Source organism: Carcharodon carcharias, chromosome 3 (genome assembly GCF_017639515.1).
Source record: "Carcharodon carcharias isolate sCarCar2 chromosome 3, sCarCar2.pri, whole genome shotgun sequence".
In the NCBI taxonomy this organism is placed as follows: domain Eukaryota; kingdom Metazoa; phylum Chordata; class Chondrichthyes; order Lamniformes; family Lamnidae; genus Carcharodon; species Carcharodon carcharias.
In genome coordinates, this window is record NC_054469.1 from 202,487,661 (window position 1) to 202,512,443 (window position 24,783).

General features: G+C 42.5%; 1 protein-coding gene across 1 annotated transcript in view; it reads right to left on the minus strand.

Annotated features, from left to right (window-relative positions):
* The window catches only part of LOC121276601 (genetic suppressor element 1-like), a 323,710-nt gene that overhangs the window by 121,296 nt on the left and 177,631 nt on the right, over positions 1-24,783 (minus strand). The window contains exon 3 of the mRNA XM_041185215.1: positions 5,175-5,393. Coding sequence (XP_041041149.1) covers positions 5,175-5,393 — 219 coding nt within the window. The remainder of the gene's footprint in view (positions 1-5,174; positions 5,394-24,783) is intronic.

Sequence of the window (24,783 nt, forward strand, 5' to 3'; positions counted from 1 at the left end):
CTGATCTCTTGGTGTTTCTTAAAGACTTTTATTTAAAGCAGGTGTATTCACACTGTAGTTCATATTTACAACAGCTATTATAAGAAATACCCTCAAAACAAACACACACACACACACACCACACACACAGTTTGTAACGTGCATTTAACATTTAAAACATCTCCTGCTGTAGTTAGTCGTCCAAAATGATATTTAATAATAAATATGAGGAGGAATGCCTTGTGAGAATCCAGTGGGTGATTGTTTTTAAACAGATGCGAGCCATTAAATTTTATCATCGGCTTTAGGTACAAAACTCTGTAATGTTTTCCACGACTGTGACAAAAGGCAGCTTTTAGTGCCTGGTTATCCTCTATATGCAGATTATCTGAATCCAAACTGCATTTAACTGCTTCCCATCTGCTCTTTTCATTTATATCTGTAGCTCTGATTTTTATTTATGCAAGTAGCAATTTCGATTAGCTTGAACTGTCACAGTCAGTTACTAAATTGTGTCTTCAAGATATCATGTGGATTGAAACATTGGCTTTCAGTGAAGTATCAGATATTCACTGCGATTACCATCATGGCCAGTTGTTGATCTCAGCAGTGTCATTATGGGAAGGTGCTGAGCTCCAGCCAGGAGGCATTTCCCCAATGGGAGAGGGGCAAATCATACAATTTTCCTTTGTTCTGATGAAAGTATATGGAAACTATCAGTTTCCATCAATCTCCAGGGGCAGCCATCAAAGTCTTGTTTCAGTCAGTGAAATCCATTGACAGATGTGCCATATAGTTACCACTCTAAATTGCTGGCTATTTGACTACACTCATAGAGACTTTAAGTGCAAGGAATTATAAGACAATGCAGACAACCGCTACAATATTTTTTAACTAGCACCCTTTGAGTGGTGAGGAATTGACTCAGTGATTGGGCTCAATATCATATATTCAGTTTGACCCAGTGATAAATTGGTACGAATGTTAAATACAGTAAGGTAAAATTAGTAGGGTCCAACCAGGTACTTGCATACAACCAGTGAAGATTCACAGCTTGTATTATTCTATCCGTTGATACCAGCACACACCCTTGAACTGCACTGGCTCTGTGCATAAGCTTGCCTGGAGATTTATCCTGGTATGTAAATAAGGACCATTAGTGTTGGCTTGTACTGTCAATTTTGAAAAAAAAACAATTCAGGTTCTATTCTGAAGGTCATAAACTGAGAGAAAAGAAAAGAGTAAGATTGGGGGCCAATATTCCCTGTAAGCAGTGCATCCATGTGGCGATCTGAAAGTCCCTGTGCAGGCTGTGCACAAGTCAGCCTCTTTAAGTTAGTTCACGAATAGGGCATTGCAAAAAGGTGCCGTGCACTCAAATAAATCACCCTTGTACTTCAAGAATAAAATAGAGGGCATGTTGGTGGAAGGGTGGGGAAGGAAAGTGGAACCTGAAAAATCTGAGTAAATTTGGTCATGGGTAAAAGTCAGTTTTTATTTGGAGCATTGTTAGAAGGGCAAATTCAAGGGTCTAAAAATAAAGACCTTAAATAACCCATGTTTATTTACACAGTTCGCAGACACCACTTTAATGGGGCTCAGTGGTAGTCTAAACATTCTAGCAAGTGTATATTTAGTGGATCATGCAGATTAAAAGTAGTTTGTATAATGACAACAGTACAACTAAATGCTAATCCTCCTACGGCAATATTTATTGGCTCTGTTTACTCTTGAAGTTTGATTTGTGGTCTGGTATCAGACACCTCACTGATGGCAACCAAAGAATTGTAGATCCTCATTATACAGAAATGCATTTCCACACCCAACACTACTTCACTGATGCCCAATCTAATCAGAATCATCTCGTTAACTCATCACTGAAAGAGTCAATAGAAACAATTGCCTCTTGATCTCTGAACTTTCTTCAATGCTCCATTAATTTGATACTGAAAATTGGGTCCCAAAACATGCATGTTACAGTTGTGGTGTCATAATGTACACTGTACACGAACATGTCACAAATATCACACAACATACACAATCCTGTCACTCAAGCATGCAGATTTGGGGACTTGATTTACAGCACAAAGGCAGGGTAGAATTTCAGGGCTTTAATAACGAAATCCAGAGAGAATAACATTTAATGAATTCAACAATCTCAAAAGGTCTGAGAATTTAAGGGAGGAAATCAATGAAAAAACTTTACTGATCCATACATATTTAATGTCTGTCATAATTGTCTGGTTATTTGTCATTGCCTAATATACTGATTTATTGCTGATTATCATTCAAAATATTTGTGCTGATTATGTAGCAGTCCTTAACTTTTCAGTCTGACAACTCCTCCAACTGCTAAAAGGTCAGCACCCATTTGAAAATGCAAAGACCCCACCCTGAAGCAGTATTGACTTGGATGAGATCCAGATCACTGAGACTTCCAGCATGAGTTAACTGTTAATATTAATAAGCTGGAACAATTTTTATTCAACAAGGTAACAATTGCAAACATTTCAAAACATTTGGAATCAGATACTAAAGGAGAAAACGTTGTATGGATATGGAGAAAGAGTGGAGGAGTGGGATTAACTGGATTGCTCTTCAAAAGAGGAGGTGCAAACTCAATGGTATACAAATAGCCGCTTGGTAGTACAGAACTTGAACTTTGCTGAAAAAAGAAACATGCTGTCAAAACTTTTCACTTTGCACTCATCAGGACAGATTTGCAAGAATACCAAATCTCAAAGGGAACAACAATTAATACTGCATGAGAAGAGGGTATTGATTGGTTAGCAAGTGGACTCTGATTGGTAGAGACATTGCAATGGAGAATGTGCCAGGGAACAGTTAACTGCCAAGCTTTTATTTAAAATCAAACCAGGCAGATCAACGCTGATTGGTCAAGGGCTGCCATGGGGAATAAACCAGACAATAGCTGTCTCCCAAGCACTTGTTTATTGAAAAAGGCGCAATGCGTGGACATGTTCTTTCTGTTTGCAAAGGGCGGGCCCTTTGTGTGAATATATGTAGCTTCTAGCACACATAAGACCCCTAAAACTCCTATCCCTTGCATACTACCGATGAGGCCATTCAGCCCACTATGTCTGTGCTGTCCTATATTATGGGCTGCATTTTATGGACCACCCGTAGACAGAGAAACAGACGGGTAGACCCATAAATGAGGGTGTCAAGCCATCAGCCTGGACAGCCCTGCTGCAATTTTATGATTGGTAAAGGAGGCATGGGTGTGCCCAATTGAGGCCCTTAAGTACGCAATTAATGACCACTTAAGGGCCTTATCCTGCTGCCGCTCAGAGAGAGGCCTACGCCCTATGAGACGTCCAGCAGGTTTGACCCCGTGGGCTGCTGGCCAGTGAAGGGGGAGATGACTCCTTTTCTGAGTTCCCAATGCCAATTGAAGCCACCTCGCTGTCAGCGACCCTACCCCAACCCCCCAACAATTTTCCTTTGCCGTGTCCACCATTCCTCCTGCACTGTCCAACATGCCCCCCCCACCCCACTGCCCCGCCTGACCACTCCCACCAGGGAGTGCCTGAGATCCCTAAAGGTCTGGTTGCATCACTGAACACCTCATCACTGGCCTAACTGCTGTAATGCCAGTTGCCACTGCTCCCTCCAATTGGCCCAGCTGCTCTATGAAGTGGGTCATCCCCCTGGAGAGGGTCGGAAGTCTTGCCTCATAATAACTAAAGGCCTGTCAGCTGAAAAATTAAAGTGAGAGGAGCCGGCTGAGTAGAGCTTGCCCCCAGTGCTTACACCAGTGCGGACTTCAGCATATAATCCAGTACTATGATTCTATGATTTATTTGCCATTCAGCTTCAGACAGTAGATTAAAAAAATGGGAAGGTGTTTAAAGTGATGTGGGTAAACATTAGAATATTTGAGCAAAATGTTGGGCAGGAATTGGTTGGGGGGGGTGGGGGAGGTGGGTTCAATATGTCCTATCACAGACTCTAATCAATTTATATAACTTTCCAAGGGAATTAAATAGTCCACAGAAAAGTTGAAAAATGCCCCATTTCTAGGAAATCTAACATTTCAGTCTAACGTGACAAACTTTATTTTTTAATGCTAAAAATGGCCTCAGATACATTTGCCATGGTTCCAGGAACTGAGAGTCCATCATTGATAAAGCAGGATTGTACACGCAGGAATCCTTCCAATGCTTAGGGGAGGTGGTGGCATAGTGGTATTGTCACTAGACCCAGGGCTATGTTCTGAGGACCTGGGTTTGAATTCCACCACTGCAGATGGTGAAATTTGCATTCAATAAAAATCTGGAATTAAAAATGACCACGAAACTATTGTTGTAAAAACCTATCTGGTTCCTTAATGCCCTTTAGGGAAGGAAATCTGCCTTCCTTACTTGGCCTGGTCTGGCCTACATGTGATTCCAAACCCTTAGCAAAGTGGTTGACTCTTAAGTGCCCCCTGAACAAGGGATGGGCAATAAATGCTCGCCTAGCCAATGACACCCATGTCCCGTGAATGAATGATAATTAAAAAAACCTATTAATTCAGCCACTTTAGGATTATTCAAAATTTATTTTCTCTCCCTCCTTACCTCTCAAGCTAGGCTTGAGGACCTTGTGTCCATCTTTGTTTCCAAAACTGAGGCCACCTTCTTGACTGCCTCAGCTTGTTTTCTTCCTCTTCTTCTTGATAAGGCTAGTCCTTCTCTTAACCCAGCAACAACTCCACAACATTCAGTGGCAGTACTCTGTGATATTTCTCCATCTCTCAGCAGGTTCATTCATTCCACAAGATCACCTCTTGTTCCTCAGAACTGCCTATCAACCTAGCTGCAGATTACTCAGCTATCTTTCCTTGGCCTAACACTTGGTGACATTAGTCAGATGATCACCATCCATACAATGTCTCCAACTCTATCTCAGCTACTCTACTAATGAAACCCGTAAACACACCTTCGTCATCTCCAGATTCGACTACTCTTACCACAGCCTCCCAACCTCCACCCTTCAACTTGTCCAAATCTCTGCCGCTTGGATGACATTCTGTGAATGAATCAAGTGTTCAATTTTCCTGCTTGAGTAGCAACAAAGAAATAAACAGTAAATGCAAGTAGCCTAGATCCTTTCATGATGTGTGTTTAGACTTATATGCCAATTCGTGCCAGTGAAAGTTTTTTGACGGATTGCTACTTATCGCTGAATACCTCTTGGGTCTTCTGCTTGTTTGGCCAGTTTTCTAAGAGCTGCAGCAAAGCTGGCTGTATGAATGCCTCGGGCATTCGATGCCCCGTGTGATGTCTGGCTCCCATTTGTAACAACCGGTCCATTCAGTGAGGAAGGAGTTAGGGGATTCACAGTTGCTGTGGTCCTCTGTGTTGCTGAGATCATACTGAAGGACGATGACTTTGGCTCATGGCTCATGCCTGCAAGTAATGACAATCACAACATTAGAATCTAAAACACACTAATTAAACTTACTCAGGTGCACTTGCCAGAAACCTACCCTCTTCTTTGTTTTATAATGCAGGTTTATAATACAGATAAAAAATTCTATAAACTAGAGCACTCCCCTCAATTTTAAAGTTTGCAGGAGTGTCGACCCAAGTTTAAGAGCATTCTATTTTACAGCAGCTTCACGCTAATCATGTTTAAGCAGGCGCAGGAAATCCTTCGAGTGCTTATAGAGCTGGAACAGCTGATTAGCTGACAAAGGCCATGCTTCATGCCTCATTCCTTTAATCACCTTAAGGTTTGCTGTATATAACCAGAGCTCAGTCACATGACAGCTCAAGGCTACAATAATCCTCAGGCTCTCTAAAGTCTTTTTAAACTGATATTAATGTGTTTTTCTTATATAATTGATGATTTGTGGTTACTTTTAAACTTCCGCCTATTCTTCGAACATGCGACAGAATGAAATTTGCTCTTGCCCCTTGGCCTCTTTCAACCATTTCACTGAAAGCCGTTTTTGGACAAAAATAAAGAGATTTCAATTCCTGTTCCAAATTCCGGAAATTCCCAAAAGTTGCAGATGGCGAAGTTTTACATTTGCCCCAAGCTAACTGGGTTCTGAAATCAAAGAACTTGATGAACACTCAACGACTGGCATTGGTGTGTTTTTTTAAGATATCAGATTTTCTCCTCACATCACCCTAGACCATGCATCATTCTGCAGCTGAGACTGTGTATAACCTGCGGCCTGGCCCTCTGAAGATAGGCAGGAGTGGATTGAGGTGTCCAATTTTCATAAACCAGCCGAAATCAATTCCTTAATTTTTACTGGGCTTATTACCATTTTCCCTGGTAATATGATATCCACGCCACTAAACTCTTTCTCGGGTATCCTAAAACTAGTAAACGAGTCCAGAGAATTTGTATTTTAAACAATGTCAACAGGCCTTAAATTTAACATAATGACTCAGTTCCATGTCGGACAGCTTGCTCAGAGCTTTGAATGCCAAGGTCATAAATCTATTATTTATACAAAATTTTTGTTTGAATACACTTGCTGCCAATTTTTTCCATTACAGATAACTATGACCATATTGCAAATGAAAACTGCTGAGCTAAGCTTTAATTGCTGAAATTATGCACTCTTGCCAGTGGTGGTGCTACGGCACTACAACCAGCAGGAGGGTGTATTCACAAACTCTCTTACAATTTTTTGTTATTCATTCATGGGATATGAACGTTGTTGGCCTTGCCAGCATTTACTGCCATCCCTAATTGCTCTTGAAAAGGTGTGGTGAGCTGCCACCTTAAACTATTGCAGTCTATGCGATGCAGGTCCTCCCACTGTGCTGTTATGGAGGGAGTTCCAGGATTTTGACCAAGTGACGATGAAGGGACCACCATATAGTTCCAAGTCAGGATGAAAGTGAATTGAAATGGACCCTGGAGTTAGTGGGTTCCAATATGCCTACTGCCCTTGTTGTTCAAGATGGCCCAAGCCAGAAGGTTGTCCCAGTCTTGCTGCATATGGACATGAACTGCTTCAGTTTCCGAGGAGACATGAATGGAATTGAACTCCATGCAATCCTCAATGAACATCCCCACTTCTGACCTTATGATGGAGGGAAGGTCATTGATAAAGCAGCTGAACATGGTTGAGCCTAGGACACTACCGTGAGGAACTCATGCAGCGATGTCCCAGGACTGAGAGGATTGGCCTCTAACAACATCAACCATCTTCCTTTATGATAGGTGCTGTGGAAAATAAAGGGTTAATATGATCATTATGAGATATATTATAGAAGATGTTGCCCTTTGCTGTATTTTTTCACTACAACCCTTGGCCTACACATCTGACTTGTTCTATATGTGCTTTGCTATATGTGCTTAAACAAAGGGGGAACTGATAAATGGCATACTCAACCAGACATGGGGTGTAAACAATTCTCTCTGTTCTTTCTGAAACTATTGTATATATAACCTGTTTGAATAAATATTCTTCGAGAGGCTTCGGTTTGCTGAAGTTCTCCCCTCCACGCTTGCAATAAAATTTCCTACTTTCAGCTTACTTCAGACTCTGAATGATTTTTATCCTCAATACTAGGGGTGATGCCCCAACCAATGGAGGTTTCCCCCCGATTCCCACTGACTTCAATTTCTCTTGATGCCACATTTGGGCAAATACTGCTTTGAAGTCAAGGGCAGTCACTCTCACCTCACCTCTAGAATTCAGCTCTTGTGTCCATGTTTGGACCAAGGCTGTGATGAGGTCCGGAGACATGCACCCCTTGTGAAACTCATACTGAGTATTAGTGAGCAGGTTATTAATGAGTGAGTGTCATTTGATAGTAATGACACACCCCATCACTTTGTTGATGATGGAGAGTAGACTGATGGGTCAGTAATTGGCTGCATTGGATTTGTCCTGCTTTTGTGGACAGGACATAGCTGGGCAATTTTCCACATTGCCAGGTGTATGCTATAGCTTAATGGGTTAACAGTTATGGTCATGTGATAGTGATGTGTATCATTATGTAACAGTGACATCAACAGTCATATGCTGGAGACACTGTTAGAAAGAGGAAGTAGTCTGTACAGGAGAGGGGATGTACTTACCTAGAAACTTATTATCTAAATAATAGTGTAAATAAAGTAGTTTTGAAGAAGCCTACCTGAGTCAGACCCTAGTCACTCCTGAGTAGAGGGAAATCTGCCTAATATTTGATCAGGCCATGGGTTACTCGAAGAGCCATCCAAACACTACTCAACATGGAAACCAAACCACAAACTGATGCCAATATTGTAGCTGCATTGGGGCAGCTAGGCTGGGGTTTCAGCTAGTTCTGGAGTCATTAGAACTACAGCCAAGATATTGTCGGCTTAGCTTTTGCTTTATCCTGTACTCATTTGTTTCTTGGTATCATGTAAAGTGAATGTAATTGGCTTAAAACTGGCTTCTGTAATGACAGGACCTCCGGAGGAGGCAAAGTTAGATTATTCACTCATCACTTTGTGCTGAAGATAGATGCAAACGCTCCAGCCTTGTCTCTTGCTTGAATATGCTGGGCTCCACTACCATTGAAGTTGGGGATAATCAAGGAGCCTCCTCTTCCCGTTAGTTGTTGTAAATGTCTGCCACCTTTCTCCAATTGATGTAGCAGGACTTCAGAGCTTTGGTCTGATCCATTGGTTGTGGGATTGCATAGCTCTGTCTATAGCGTGCTGCTTCCACTGTTTAGCATGTAAGTAGTCCTGTGTTGGAGCTTCACCAGGCTGGCACCTCATTTTTAGGTATGCCTGGTGCTGCTCCTGACATGCTTTCTTATACTCCTCATTGAACCAGGATTGATCTCCAGGCTTGATGATAGTGGTAAAGTGAAGGATATGATACTCCATGAGGTTACAGATTGCAATGGAATGCAATTTGCTGAAGCTAATGACCCACAGCAACTCATGGATATCTAGTTTTGGGGATACTCAATCTGTTTTGAATCGATCACATTTAGAATAGTGGCAATGCCACACAACCTGATTGAGGACAGGAGTGTTGGGGTGCCCTCGTTGTGAGGACGGGACTTCATCTCCATGATGACTGTGCCGTGGTCACTCCCACCAATGCTGCCATGGACAGATAAATCTGAAGCAGGGAGATTAGTGAGGATGAGGTCAAGGAAGAGAAATGGTATGTTGGCCTTCATTACAAGAGGATTTGAGTACAGGAGCAAGGATGTCTTACTGCAGCTGTACAGGGCCTTGGTGAGACCACAAGAGTGGTCTCAACAAGAGAGACTACTAAGAAAGGATATACTTGCCATAGAGGGAGTGCAGCGAAGGTTCACCAGACTGATTCCTGGGATGGCAGCATTGTCTTATGAGGAGAGATTGGGCCGACTATGCCTGTATTCACTGGAGTTTAGAAGAATGAGAAGGGATCTCATTGAAAAGCATAAGATTCTGCCAGGGATGGACAGACTGGATGCAGGAATGATTTTTCCTCTGGATGGGGGCCTAGAACAAGGGGTCACAGTCTCAGGTTATGGGGTAGGCCATTTAGGACTGAGATGAGAAATTTCTTCACTCAAAGGGTGGTGAACCTGTAGAATTCGCTACCACAGAAGGCTGAGGAGGACAAGCTACTGAATACATTTAAGAAGAAAATAGAGGGATTTCTAGATTCTAAAGGTGCCAAGCAGTATGGGGAGAGAGCGGGAGTACAGCATTGAGATAGAGGATCAGCCATGATCATACTGAATGGCGGAGCAGGTTTTAAGGACTGAATGACCTACTGCTGCTCCTATTTTCTATGTTTCTATGCTTCCCTTCATGTTTGTTCTGCCACCTCCTGCAAGCCCAGTCTGGCAGCTATGCTGTTCAGGGCCCTGCCAGCTCGGGCAGCAATGGCACACCCGTGCCAGTCTTAGTGATAACAATGCAGTTCCCTATAGAACCATAAAAAAGTTAAGGTGAAGAAAGAGACCATTCAGCCCATCATGTCTGCACTGGCCAAAAAAGAGAAAAAAGAAACTAGCCTCTCATTTTAATCTCACTTTCCAGCATCTAGTCCGTAGCCTTGTACATTACAGCACTTCAGATGCAGATCCAGGCACCTTTTAAATGAGTTGAGCATTTCATCCTCAATCACCAACTTAGACAGTGAATTCTAGATGCCCACCATCCTCTGGGTGAAAACACTTTTCTTCACATCCCATCCAAACCTTCCACCAAACACTTTAAATCTATACCCCCTGGTAATTGACCCCTCAGCTAGGGGAACAGATCTTTCCTGTCTACCCTATCCAGGCCTCTCATAATTTTGCACATCTCAATTAGGTCACCCCTTAGCCTCCTCTGTTCTAAGGTAAAAAACCCTAGCCTATCTAATCTCTCCTCAAAGCTGCAATTTTAAGCCCTGGCAAAATTTTTGTAAATCTCCTCTGCGCTCCCTCCAGAGCAATTATGTCCTTTTTGTAATGTGGTGATCAGAACTACACAAAATTTCAGTTGTGACCTAACCAACATTTTATACAGTTCTATCATTACATCCTGCTTTTGTATTCAATACCTCGCTCAGTAAAGGAAAGCATTCCATATGCTTTCTTGACTACCTTGTCCACCTGTCCTGCCACCTTCAAGAACCTGTGGACGTGGACTCCAAGGTCTCTCACATCCTCTACCCCTCTCAATAACTTCTCGTTTATTGAGTATTCCCCTGCTTTGTTTGCCCTCTCCAAATGCTCACACTTTTCTAGATTGATTTCCATTTGCCACTTCTCACCCACTCAATCAAACCATTGATATCATTCTGGAGTCGACAGCTATGCTCTTCACTATCAACTACATGGCAAATTTTTGAGTCATCTGCAAAGTTCCCAATCATGCCTCCCATATTTAAGTCTCAATCATTAACATATACAACAAACAAAGGCCCCATCACTGAGCCACGTGGAACACTCTGGAAACCATTTTCCATTCGCAAAAACACCCATTGATCCTTCGTTTCCTGTCACTGAGCTAATTTCGGATCCAACCTGCCACCTTCCCCTGTACCCTCTTACTTTCCTGACTAGTCTGCCATGTGAGACCTTGTCAAATGCCTTATTGAAATCCATGTAGACACCATCCACTGTACTACCCTCATCAACTCACCTTGTTACTTCTTCAAAAAATTTTATTAAGTTTGTAAGACACGACCTTCCCCTAACAAAACCACGCTGACTATCCCTGATCAATCCGTGACAGTTTGTTCTGTCTCAGAACTGTTGCCAAAGTCGAAATCAGACTGACTGACCTATAGTTTTCTGGCCTATGCCTTGCACCTTTTTTAAATAATGATACCACATTCGCAGTCCTCAAATCCTCTGGGATCTCGCCTGTATCTAGTCAGGATTGGAAAATCATCCTCAAATGATTCATTATTTCCTCCCTGGCTTCATTCAACAGCCTGGGATACAATCCATCTGGCCCTGGTGATTTCTCCACCTTCAAGGATGCCAGTCCCTCCAGTACTTTCTCTCTCACTATGCTTATTGTATTTAATATTTCACACACCTCCTCTTTACCTTTATCATCCCTCTCCTTAGTGAAGACAGAGACAAAGTACTCATTGAGAACCTTGACCACATCTTCCGCATCGACCTACAGGTTACCATGTGCATCTCTGAAAGGCTCTAACTTTTCCTTAGTTATTCTCTTGTTCTTAATGTACTGGTAAAACACCTCAGGATTTTCTTTGATTTCAGCTGTCAATATTTTGTGTATCCTCTCTCTGCTTTCTTAATTTCTATTTTTACTTCACCCCTGAACTTTCTATTCTCTCTAGGCTTTCTACACATAAGGGCAGAAATTTCCGCTTGTCAGGTGGGCACGCACCCGATCTGAACGAGTGTAAAGTAACACACGATGACATCAGGCGAGCGCCCTGGCATCATCGCGCACCCATACGATAGTTCGGTCGGCTGGCATGCGCCAGTACAATCCATCTCTCCTCCTTCAAGGATGGCTGGTGGGCAGCGTGCCCGCCGACAATTAACAGGCCTATTAAGGCCATTAAAGTACCATTCGAGTTAAATTTTTACCGCCCATCCAAACTTACAGTTGGCAAGCAGACGAAAAGGCCAAGCAGCCTTTGGGTTTTTTAGGAAACCTCATCCATGGGCGGGATGAGGTTCCCAACATCAGTTAAAAATTAAATAAAAATGTTAACATTTCATTCATAACATGTCCCTGCTCATGTGACAGAGTCACATGAGGGGACAATGTATTTTTAACATTTTAAAATTCTTTATTTTTAAATCTTCATCTCCCCAAGGTAGCTCTGAGCCTCAGGGAACTTTCATTGAACTCACACACAAACTTGCGCGCTTGCACTCCTCACGCCTCACCTCCCCCGCCCCACACAGGTCTGCCAGCGTGAAATCGTGGTCGTGGCCCGATCGTGGGCAGCTTCCCAACTACTCCTGCTCACCCCCGTTGAGCCCGCCCGACGAGGGCAAAATCCTGCCCTAAAACTTTTGTGGCTGTCATAAGCGTTCTTTTTCTGCTTTATCTTGCCCTGTATGCTTCTGGGTAACCATGGGGCTCTATATTTGGCAGTACCACCCTTTATCTTTGTGGGGACATGTCTACACTGTGCCTGCAGAATCTCACCTTTGAATGCCTCCCACTGATTTGACAGTTTTTCCTTCTAATAGTTGTGTCCAGTTCACTCTCGGCAGCTTTGTAAAATTTGTCTCTCTCCAGTTTAGAACTTTTAGTCCTGTTCTATCTTTGTCCTTTTCCATAATGATGCTAAATCTAACTGTATTATGGGCACTATCTCCAAAATGGTCCTCCACTGCTACTCCATCTACTTACCCAGCTTCATTTCCTAAGACTAAATCTAGAATTGCACCCCCTCTCATTGGGCTTGTTACGTGCTGGCTTAAAAAGTTCTCTTGAATGCAGTTCAAGAATTTTGAGCCCTTTATGTCCTTCACACTTTTCATATCCCAATTGACATTAGGGCAATTGAAGTCCCCAACGATTATTACTCTATTGTTTTTGCACTCAGAAATCTGTCTACATATTTGCTCCTCTAACCCTCTTCCACTATTTGGGGGTCTATAGTACACTCCTAGCAGTGTGGATGCCTCTTTTTTATTTCTGAGCTCAATCCATATGATTTGATGCCTCATTTAGTGTATCATCCCTCCTCACAGCTGTAATTGATTCTATACCCACTAATGCTGCACCCCCAACTTGTTTCTCCCCCTCCCTATCTCTGCCTGAGAACACTATGTCCAGGGATGTTGAGCTGCCATTTTTGCCCCTCTTCAAGCCAAGTTTCTGTTATGGCGATGATATCATGCCGCCATGTGTCTATATGCATCTTCAGCTCATCAGCTTTGCATACTCCTTGCATTTATATATATACCTTTTAACACTGCCAAATTCCTGTGCTGTACACTTTTTAACCTGGCTGCTTCTGTCTTTCAGAGTCACTCACTAATTCTCCATCGCCCGTTCCCTGCTCTGAATTTGTCCTCAGGTTCCCATCACCCTACCAATCTAGTTTAAACCCACCACCCCCAACAACACTACCAAATGTCCCCAACCAAAGTGTATTTTGTTCCCCTGCTACTCTCAGTGCTTCCTCAAAGTGAAGTTCAACATGGAATAGTGCTAATTCATCAGCTGAGGGAGAGTAGTAGGTGATAATCAGCAGGTAATTTATCCTCAGATGTAGGTGATGCTTGCAGGGCGGTATTTATTGCCCATCCTATTTGCAACAAGATGGCTGTGGTTGGCCTTCTTATTGAACTGCTCCACTCCTGTGGGGATGGTGCTCCCACAATGAGTGATAGGCAGGAAATTCCAGAATATTGACCCAGCAATTTCATACCTCTATCAGTTAAATATTTGCCTACAGAATTTACATGATGGTGATGTCTTTAATCTCTGTCTGTGGGAGGTTGGGTCATTTTGTCAAGAAGTAGTTCACAAGCTTCCTTTGAGGGAGATTTATTACATTTATTGTTTGATTTTCTCACAGCAATTTTCAATTAAATGCAGATAATTACTTCTGAACACTCTATAAAACCAAACCTATGTTACAGCAACTACATGAGAATGAGAGATCATTATAACCCATTAATTAAAATTAGAGCTGGGTCATTTAGGAGGAAAATCAGAAAGCCGTTTTTGCATACAAAATGTTATGGAAATCTGGGACTCTCTCCCCAAAGGTGCAGTATTTTTGGGCCCTGTCTGCCTCCAGTCCCTTCCCTAGCAGGGTCTGAAAATTCAGTATGTTAACTCTGCTCCTCCGTCCACAGAAGCTGCCAATCCTACTGAGTGTTTCCAGCTTTTTCTGGGTCCATCCATTCTAATTTTGTTTAACTGTGGGTTAAAGTTTGTCCAGGACACCAGGGTGAGCTCCCTTGCTCTTCTTACAAATAGTGTCATGGGATCCATAAGGATAAACAGGACCTTAATTTAACATCTCTGTTGTAATAATGTGTAAAATGACTACTGCCCTAAAGCCTTTATTTACATATTGTGACATCAAGGGCCACATGAACATGGCAAGCCACAGTGCACAAAGGTATTTATCCAAACAGTCAAATTCAAAAGAGAGCACTTCTGACAATGCAGCACTCTCTCAGTGCTGTACGAGAAGTGTCAGACTGGATTATGTGTTTGGGTCTGCAGCAGGGCTTGAACCTACAAACTTCTGGTTCAGAGGTGAGAGTGCAAACATTGAACCAATATTGACAATTTGGGGCTGAGTTTTCAGGGCCCTCTAAGGGTGGGAATAGAGAGGGAGAGACGAGGGGGAGATTACGGGGTCCGGGGTGGGGGGGCGGGGTGCAGTGATGGTGATGGGTAAAAATAGCAGCTCCAGCCAACGTGTCAGTTTCAGGGTGCCATTCCCAGTGCCAGCAATGTTAACCAGGGTGGGGAGAGGGTGGGATAGAGTTCCCGCTTTTCTCTCCATTTAAGATGCTTCTGCTGCACGAAGGAGTTGCCTCCTCTGCCACCTACTGGGAGGGGGACCTCCTCCTCTCCCTCCTGGCCTCCAATATTAGATCCAGATTGGCATCAATGAAGCAAGGGGCTGCCCAATGCTAGACCTCTGCCTCTCCTGTGACATCTTGCTTGCTCAGGTGCAATGGAAGGCTTTGGCACAATCAGCAGATCTCTCCCTCAGGTCAACCAGCAGCTCTAAGGCTGGAATTTTCACATAGACATGAGGCCCTCTTAGTGAAAATGACTGCAGGGACACAAATCCTGAAGCCCTGCCCTCAAACCTGGCCTCCACCATTTCTGCAGGCGTGGGGGATGAGTGCGGGTTCTAAATTGCACATCCATGGTTCACAACTGCACATGTTAAAAGGCAGCAACGTTAGTCAAATCTGGTGTTGGCTAGTGGGATGTCCAAAACATGACTTGTGCACTTTAGACCTGGTAGGAGGTGGTCTAAACTTACCAGAGTTCTTTGGATAAGTAAAGTATCCTTTTGGATATGGTCCTGGGACACCTTTGGGAGAGGTCATGTGTTCTTTGGGAGAAGTAAAGTGTATTTTGAGAGAGGTCACGTATCCTTTGGGACTGTTAAAATTAGGCATGAATGTGAGTAGGAAGTGCATAAATCTATTGGAGCTATCAAGAAAGCTGTCAAGAGAGCTGTCAAAGGGAGATGTCAAAAGGAGCTGTCAAGCGATTTCTCTTTAAATATTTGAAAAAAAAACTATCTGCAGTGTTATAAAACAAAATCACTGCTTACTAATTCACACTGTTTGTTGACATAAGCCTGAGGGTTACCATATTAGTACTGCATAATTGATTTCACGACTTGGGGGGTGCCTTTCAGTTCACAATTTGATTGACAGCTCTAAGCACTTATAGGGTAGAATTTCACCCATGTTGGGTGGGCTTGGTGGGGGCAGTCAGGAAGCTGACTGCCCCACCTGCAATCGGGGCCAGAAGACGGTTTCACGCTGGCAGGCCAATTAAGGCCCGCCCAGCGTGAAACACGAGCAGCAGCGTTCATCACTGCGTGTGCGGGTGGGGGGAGTGCGAACTTCGTGCATGCACATGTGTGCCATTTGTAAATCTCCCTGAGGCACAGGGCTGCCTCAGCGAGATGAAGTGTGATTCAAATAATAATAGTAAAGGAAATAAAAATGTAATGAAACATGTCCCCTCATGTGACTTTGCCACATGAGCAGGGACATGTTGTTAATGAAAAATTAAAGTTTTTATTTTATTTTTATTTGCTTTTGGAAACCTCATCCCGCCTATAGATGAGGTTTCCAAAAAAGTGCAACCGTAAGGTTGGATGGGCAGCAGAAAATTTATTTCAATTAACTTTTTAATGGACTTAATAGGCCTTTCAATTGTTGGCGGGTGCGTTGCCAGCTCCGGCACGCACCCGCTGACCGAAATATCACGTAATGACGTTGGGATGCTTGCCCAGTGTCACAGTGCGTCATTTTATACTCAGTTGGGTCGGGTGCATGCCTGCACACTGAGCCAAAAATTTTACCCTTAAAATCTTTGAAGTAGGACTTTGAATGCAAATGCTCATTTTTGTAAGGGATTAAAGAGAGTTAAATATACTGAATGGGTTTTTATCAATTAGAGAGGTTTTGTTTTGAAATAGTGAATTCATCAATGGACACAGAACTTTATTTAATCTCAGTATGGGTCCTGAGATTTGCCCATGGTGGATACCAGGTGAGTTGGCATAGGGGCTATAAAGGGCTATGTGGTTGAGTGGGGGGGCATGAGTTGGCATGTAAGGTATGAAAGGCCATGGGGGAGTGGGTGGGGGGGCAGAGGTGGCATGGATGGGGTACAGGGAGTGTTTGTGGCAGTGTGTGGGGTGAAGGCTGGAGGGCTGCCTTTGTTTTATTCTTTATTTCATAGCTTCGACAAAGTGCCAGAGCACCAAGACCAGCCTGTCGCCCAGCCCGCTTCCACACCTAGCAGCCTCTAAACTCTTCCAGGGACAGTAGCCACAACTCCCATTTTCATCCGCAGCCCCTCCCCCCCAGAACAAAAATCTGAACTTCCGGGGCATTTTCTCCCAGGTCGGGTTTGCAGAGCTGGGAATTCTCCTGACTCTGTGCTCTGGACCCGGGAGTGAAAATGCAGGCCTAAGTGGGTGTTACATTTCACCTGACCCGCCTATGCTGCTCCCACCCACACTGACTCCAAGTAGACAGCAAAGCTGTCTCCATTTCAATGGAGGGTTTACCCCTGTGAAAATCTTAACTTTAATCAGTGCTCCACCGGAGCCAGGTTTCTGACTTAAAAACAAACCAGGCTCCTGTCTCCCACCTTCGTGGCAAAAATTCGGCCCTTGGTTATGAAATTCCTATACATCCTAAAGGTAAGGCCTGAAACTCCTAGGCCTTGGGTATACCAGACAGAGACAACATTTGGGTCTGAATCTGGTTAGGATGGACTCTGTACTTTCAAGATTTTCTGTAGGTGGAGCAGGCACTTCTTGTTCTGTGCAGGGTGGGAAGACAAGGGACTGGTAAGGTGACATTAGCTATCAGAATTCCTGCCAGCTTGTTTCAGTTGCGTCGGCATTACAGACTAACATCCATATTCCGCCAACATTTATGAATGAAAGGGCGATATGATAATCTGTGTTTTGTGACGATGATTGAGGGACAAACATTGAGCAGGATACTGGGGATAACTCTACTGCTCTTCTTTGAAAAAACGCCATGGGATCTTTTACATCCACCCAAACAACGAGATGGCTAAGACCTCAACTTAAAATCTCATCTAAAAGATGACTCCCCAACAGTGCAATGCTCCCTCCATACTGCATTGAAGTGTCAGCCTTGATTTCTGCACTCAAGCCCTGGAATGGGACTTGAACCCAGAACCCTGTAATCTAGAGGTAAGTGTGCTACCAACTGAGCCACAGCTACCTGATTTGTCCTCATAGTAATATGCACCCATATGAAGCAGTTACATTTGCTTTCCAGAACCCGATCTTGGTGTATACTTTTCATAGATATAAAAACAAAAAAACTGCGGATGCTGGAAATCCAAAACAAAAACAGTATACTTTTCATAGGTTCACTATGTGGGGACGGTATTGGTTACAGAATATGTCTGTTAAAGAAGGCTTTGTAGTCTTCTGTACATTAACATCCAATATTAACTAACAACTTGTAACTGTATACAACTATACAGCAAAGGGTACAGGCATGGAGACATCGCCATCCGAGGTCTTACGTCTCTGATCAACACCATACCAACCCTAGATCTGATTCATATGTCTTCTTTCATCACTGTGTTGACGGTACTGTATTCAGTCCCACATTAACCCTGTATATACCAGACTATTCAACTACATACTACATCACAATTAATTTGTCAAGTCTTCTCAAAAGTACAAAAAGATGATAAGTCTGGATTAATTAGCAGATCTTTTGATATTCTAATCTCTGTCAATCTAACCTACACCACCCTAAATGGAGGGGTGAAACGAAGTGGTATAGGTGTTCACTTTTATATTACAGGCGAGTAGAGAAACCCTGTTACAGCACAGATTGCCTGCAGCAATAGGACAACACCTTGATGTTGGCTTTTGGGTATTTAGCGTGTGGTTCCCAGAACTTGTCGAGTTAATATATTCAACCATCTGGGGGGGATGTTAAAGAAGGAAATGCAGTTACTCACAAATGGCCGATTGTGCATTTCTAACTGCAGAAGAAATTTGTTACTCGGGGAAATGATTGTGGGTGCTCGTGTTAACAACTCAGGAACAGTTTTGTGAAGAGTCGCTTGCTGCCAAATCCCATCTAATCCAGTCACAAACGCATCTTTTCATATCTTGACCCAAGTCATATAGTGTGACATGTTTGTACCATTATCCTATGAATTTGATTGATATGCAAGCACCAGTTGTGTTATCATGATCAAATATGCGTCTTTTAAAACTGCACACAAGTTTTTAATTCAATTAATCCGATTGATAATTACACTGTTTGAAGAATCCATATTTCACAACAGTAAGAAAAGTCGTTAATAGTTCACACAAGCAACATAACACTTAGCAGCAGCAGCAATTTGCAGGGTGACAGAATTTATTTGAAGGGTGGACTTAACATTCGATCAGGAGCCAGGCCTATAGAATGAAGAGAATAATTGAAGAGAGAGTATCATAATTCACCTGTCCCTGGAATGCTCATGAGTTACAAGTTCTCACATAATAAAATGACTTAAGGTGTCCTCCATGTCTCCCTTCCTTATGGGCACTTCTAAGACAACCCGTACTGGCAAAAAGCAGAGTAACTCAAAGCACATCTTCCCATTTAGAATAAGGCTAGCTCATTCAACTTTTAATTGTACAGTCCAGTTTTGAGTTGGTTGTGTAAGATTTAAACAAGGATTTAAAGGATTGGGGCGGGACAGGTTCCAGCTGGTATTTGTCTCTTCAGGCAGCGTTATGGACAGCCTTCCTCCCACGGTCTTGGTACCCGTCCCAGCCCTGACCAACTTTTCTTGGATGCCGTTGCAGCACTAGAAGATCTGGCGAGGCACCTTGAAGGATGAGTACATCAAAAATCACAGGTTCACAGAAGGGGCAAGGCAATAATGCAGGGGCAATAGTGACGTGGGTAATGATGACCAGAGTCTGACTGGACAGAGCACAGTACAAACATAAGAGTGCACCAGCAAGATCAGAGTAGGGAAAAATGGAAAAAAGATAGCATTAAAGGCTCCTTATCTGAATGCATGCAGCATTTGTTAAAGGTGAATGAATTGGTAGCACAAATAGAAATAAATGAGTATTTGATAGTCATTACAGAGACATGGTTGCAAAATGACCACAACTGATACATGAATATTCAATAGTATTTGACATTTTGGAGGAAAAGGAGGAAAGGAAAAGAGGGTAGCGTAAGCTCTGTTAATAAGGGATAAGCAGTACAGTAGTGAGAAATGAACTTGGTTCGGAGGATCAAGATGTAGAATCAGTTTGGATGGGGATAAGAAATAGCAACGGAAAATCGTCACTCGTGGGAGTAGCTTATAGGCCCCCTAATTGTAGCTGCACTGTAGCACAGAGTAAAAATCAAGGCATAATGGGGCTTGTACTGCAATAATCGTGGATGATTTTAATCTTCATCTAGATTGGACGAATTAACTTGGCAAAGGTACCTTGGAGAATGAGTATATAGAGTGTATTTGGGGCATTTTCTTAAAATAATATATTCTGGAACCATCTAAGGAATGTGGGCGAATTTTACGCCAGTGGGATTTTACGGTCCCGCCGAAGTCAATGGACTTCTGATTGGCTCGCAGCATATTATGCCCCCACTCCTGCTGTAACGGGGCTGTAACATTCTGCCCCATGTTACTTTAGACCTGGTAATGGTAATGCAACAGGATTAATTCATGATTTCATAATAAAGAATCCCCTAGGTAAGAGTGATGATAACATGATAGAATTTCTAACATGCTGGGTCTGAAACTAGCGTCTCAAACTTAAATAAAGACAATTATAATGGTATGAAGCCAGGGTTGGCTAAAGTGAAATGGGAAAATAGGTTCAAAGGCAGAATCAGTGGTAAACATTCAAGGAGATATTTCATAACTCTCAACAAAGATTATTTTCCATTGCGAAAGAAAGACTCTATGAAAAGGATGCACCATCCGTGACTAACTATGGATGTTAAGAATGGTATCAAATTGTAAGAAAAAGGTATAATGCTGCTAAGATTTGTGGTAGGCCAGAAGATTGAGAAAATTTTAGAAACCAGCAATCGATGACTAAAAGATAATAAAGAGGGAGAAATCTGAGCATAAAAAAACTACAAAAAATGTAATATAAGCACTCAAAGCTTCTACAAGTATATAAAAATAAAAGAATAGCTAAAGTGAATGTTGGTTGCTTAGAAGGTGAGACTACGGAATTAATAATGGGAAACAAGGGAATGGCAGAGACTTTGAACAGCGTTTTGTATCTGTCTTCACAGTAGAAGACACAAAAAGCATCCCAAGAATAGTAGAAAATCAAAAGGCAAAAGGAAGGGAAGAAAATATACTAATCAAGATCACTAGAGAAAATGTACTGGAGAAACTAATGAGACTAAAAGTTGACAAGTCCCTTGCACCTGATGGCCTGCATCCAGGCGTCTGAAAAGAAATGGCTGCAGAGATAGTGGATGCACTGGTTGTAATCTTCCAAAATTCCGTTGATTCTGGAAATATCCAAGCTGATTGCAAAACTACAAATATAACACTTGTATTCAAGAAAGAAGAGACAGAAACCAGGAAACTATGTCACAGTTAGCCTAAATCTGTCATTGAGAAAATGCTAGAATCCATTATTAAGGAGGTGTTACCAAGACATTTAGAAAATCATAACACAATCAGGCAGAATCAACATGGTTTTGTGAAAGGGGAACTGTGTTTTTGACAAATTTATTTGAATTCTTTGAGGATGTAACAAGCAAAGTGGATAAATGGGAACCAGTAGATGTAGTGTATTTGGATTTCCAAAAGGCATTCAATAAGGTGTCACATAAAAAGGTCACTGCACAAGAGCTTATGGCGTTGGGGGCGATATAGATAGAGGATTGGCTAATGAACAGGAAACAGAGAATGATCAGTGCTGGAGCCTCAATTATTTACAACCTATATTATTGACTTGGATGAAGGGGCCGACTGTATTGTGGCCAAATTTGCTGACAATATAAAGATAAATAGGAAAACAAGCTGAGAGGAGGATTCAAAGAGTCTACAAAGTGACATAGACAGGTCAAGTGAGTGGGCAAAAATTTAGCAGATGGAGTATAAAGTGGGAAAATGTGAGGTTGTGCACTTTGGAAGGAGGAATTGAAAACCAGAATATTACTTAAATAGAGAGAGACTGCAGAATGTTATCGTACAGAAGGATCTTGGTGTCCTTAGGCATGAATCACAAAAAAGTTAACATGCATGTACAGCAAATATTTAGTAAGGCAAATGGAATGTTAGACTTTATTTTCATGTTCCATTCCCCTTCCAATAAGGAATTCTTGCCATAACTGTACAGGACATTGGTGAGACTGCACATGGAGTACTATCTACAACGCGATGACCCATGTGCTTTGAAAAAACCTGTTTTTTCCTTTTTGTGCCAAATTTTATTTAAGATCAAAGTGAAACTGGTGAGTATTCCGAAAGAGATAAGTGGACATTCTGGTAGGCAGTTTGGTTTCAAGAAATACTCATGTGACCTGAAGTTGCCATGGGGATGAAAAGCTAACAAGCAAAGGGTATAGAAAGCTAATTGCAGTGTTATTGGGTTTCATCCTGCCTTTGTGGCAGACAGATCCGAACATAAAGAATTCGTGGATGAGTGGAAGCAAGCAAGGCTGTCCATGAATGAATCAATTTTCTGTTTGGCAGTTCAGAACAGATCCTGGTGTTGAAGAGGGTTTCTGAGAAAAGAGCAGAGACTGTGATGCAGTGTGTTGTACAGTTGAAAGGACCGAGAGCTGAAGACAGGAAGAGCAGGGAACTGTGGATTGGACAAGAACCACAGTTATTGTTTCATTGTTGCCAGAACCAACCAGAATTTTTAAAGGAATGGGGAGAAGGGAGTTTCTGGGGATTCTGTGCCATTAGAAATGTCCTGATCTGACTGGAAGAAGGTTCGTAGTCATGCGCCTTATTGGTGTTAACTATATCCAGGGACTTTGGATGGAACATGGCTGCTGGTGAATGTAACTCAAGGGCCTAGACGATTGAGTGAGAAGGGAGAGATCCCACATAATGAAGGCCAAGTTGGAAAGGCTGAAATTGCATATAGTGCCACCTTTGTGAGGAAGTAATGTGAGTGCTTGTAACTACAAGAGCTGTGTCTTTGTTGCATCGGCTATTTAAAATGAAATTTACCTTTTTATTTGAAATATCCATCACATATTAATTAACTTCTGAATTATGTTGATTTTAGTTGATTTGTTAAGTGAAAGCTTTAAAAAATGAAACCTTGCCCATCAGTTTTACTTCTGTTGGTTTTGTGGAGATTCCTCTCTTTAAAACGTTATCGGTCTCCATGGGGATTGTAACAACAACTTTGATCTCCTTACTTAAGGAAAGGTATATTTGGCTTGGAAGCAGTTCAGAGAATGTTCACTAGGTTTTTTCATGGGGGGAAGGGGTTGCCATATGAGGAAAGATTGAGCAGGTTGGGCCTGTATTCAATGAAATTTAGGAGAATGACAGGTGACCTTATTGAAACATATAAGATTCTAGGTGGGCTTGGCAGGGTAGAAGCTGAGAGAATTTTTCCCCTTGTGGGGGTATCTAGAACTAGGGGGAACAGTTTAAGAATAAGAGGTATCCCATTTAAAACAGGGATGAGGAGGAACTTCTTCTCTCAGGGTTGTAAGTCTTTGGAATTCTCTACCCCAGAGAGTAATGGAGGGTGGGTGATTGAATATCTTGGAGGCTGAGTTAAACAGATTTTTGATCTACATGAAATCAAGAGTTATAGGAGGGAGGCAGACAGGAAAGAGGAGTTAAGGTTACAATCAGATCAGCCATGATCTTACTGAATGGCGGTGCAGGCTCAATGGGCCAAATGGCCTACAGCTGCTCCTATTTCTTAAGATCTTATGATCTTATTAGACTACTGGAGGCTATTTTAAGGCTGGAGCCTACAATGGGCAGAATCAAACGAGGAGGTAGAATGGGAGAGGAGAAGAACTTAGGAAGTGATAAATTTGAAACGAAACACATCAGAGAATTGCTCTGAGTTGGAGCAAATGAAAGAACTTCAGTAATGAAATACTTTTGAAATGAATCAGTAACTGTTATAATATAGACAAACTATACAGGTTCATAGATTAGACCTGATTAGATTCATAGGGCAGGAGTTTTAGGACAGCATGTGGCTGTGATCAGCGGGCCCGGGAGCAACCAAGGAATGGACCGCCGTCCGCGATTGGCCCTTGACCGCAATTTCACACTGGCTGGTCAATTAACAGCCAGCCAGAGTAAAGCACCCCCTGAAATTCTCAGCGCTGCCATGGTGGGGGCAGGAGGAGAGTGGGCGCTGACATAAGCACAGGTGCAGGCAAGTGCTGAATGAATGCTCCCTGAAGGCAGACAGCTACCTCGAGGATGTGAAGACTTCGAAACAATTGAATAAAGATTTTAAAAATCATGAAAAAAATGCCCAAGCATCACAATCAGTTACCTGAATCTATACATGTTGAAAATTCCAGTCCATAGATTTTTATTTTTCTTTCATTTAATAACTGGAACCTCATCCCGCTCTTGGATGAGGTTTGATCAAAAATGCAAAGTCCGCCTGGCAGATTCGCCTGTTCGCCAACTGTAAGGTTGGACGGACCACGGAAAATCAGGGACAATTGGAAATTTAACAACTTTAATTGTCTTCTTAATTGTCGGTGGAAGTGCTTCCGACACTCGTGCGTGCGCACCAACTGAGCTAATGCACGAGCACGGGGATGATGTAAGGTCACTTCCCCGACATCAACTCGCGTGATTTCGCATCTGATCAGATCAGGTGCGCACCCGCACACCAACCTACAAATTCTGCCCATAGATTAGCCACATCCGTCCATTAATTTTGGTGGCTCAAACCATCCTTGGTGTCAGTCAACCAGATTTCACAAAGACTGATGTATTTCGTTTAAATTTAATTCAATAAGTTTCTGCTACAGTAACACAAATAGAAACATAATAAATTCTTACACTTCTGAAACCTAGGGGCAGATTCATCCCAGATTTGCACTAATTGCAGCAGCAGGTGGGTACAACAATGTTTTACACACCAGCCGAAATGGCAGCTTCTCATGACTTATCATCCCAAACCCGGCATATTAATTATGC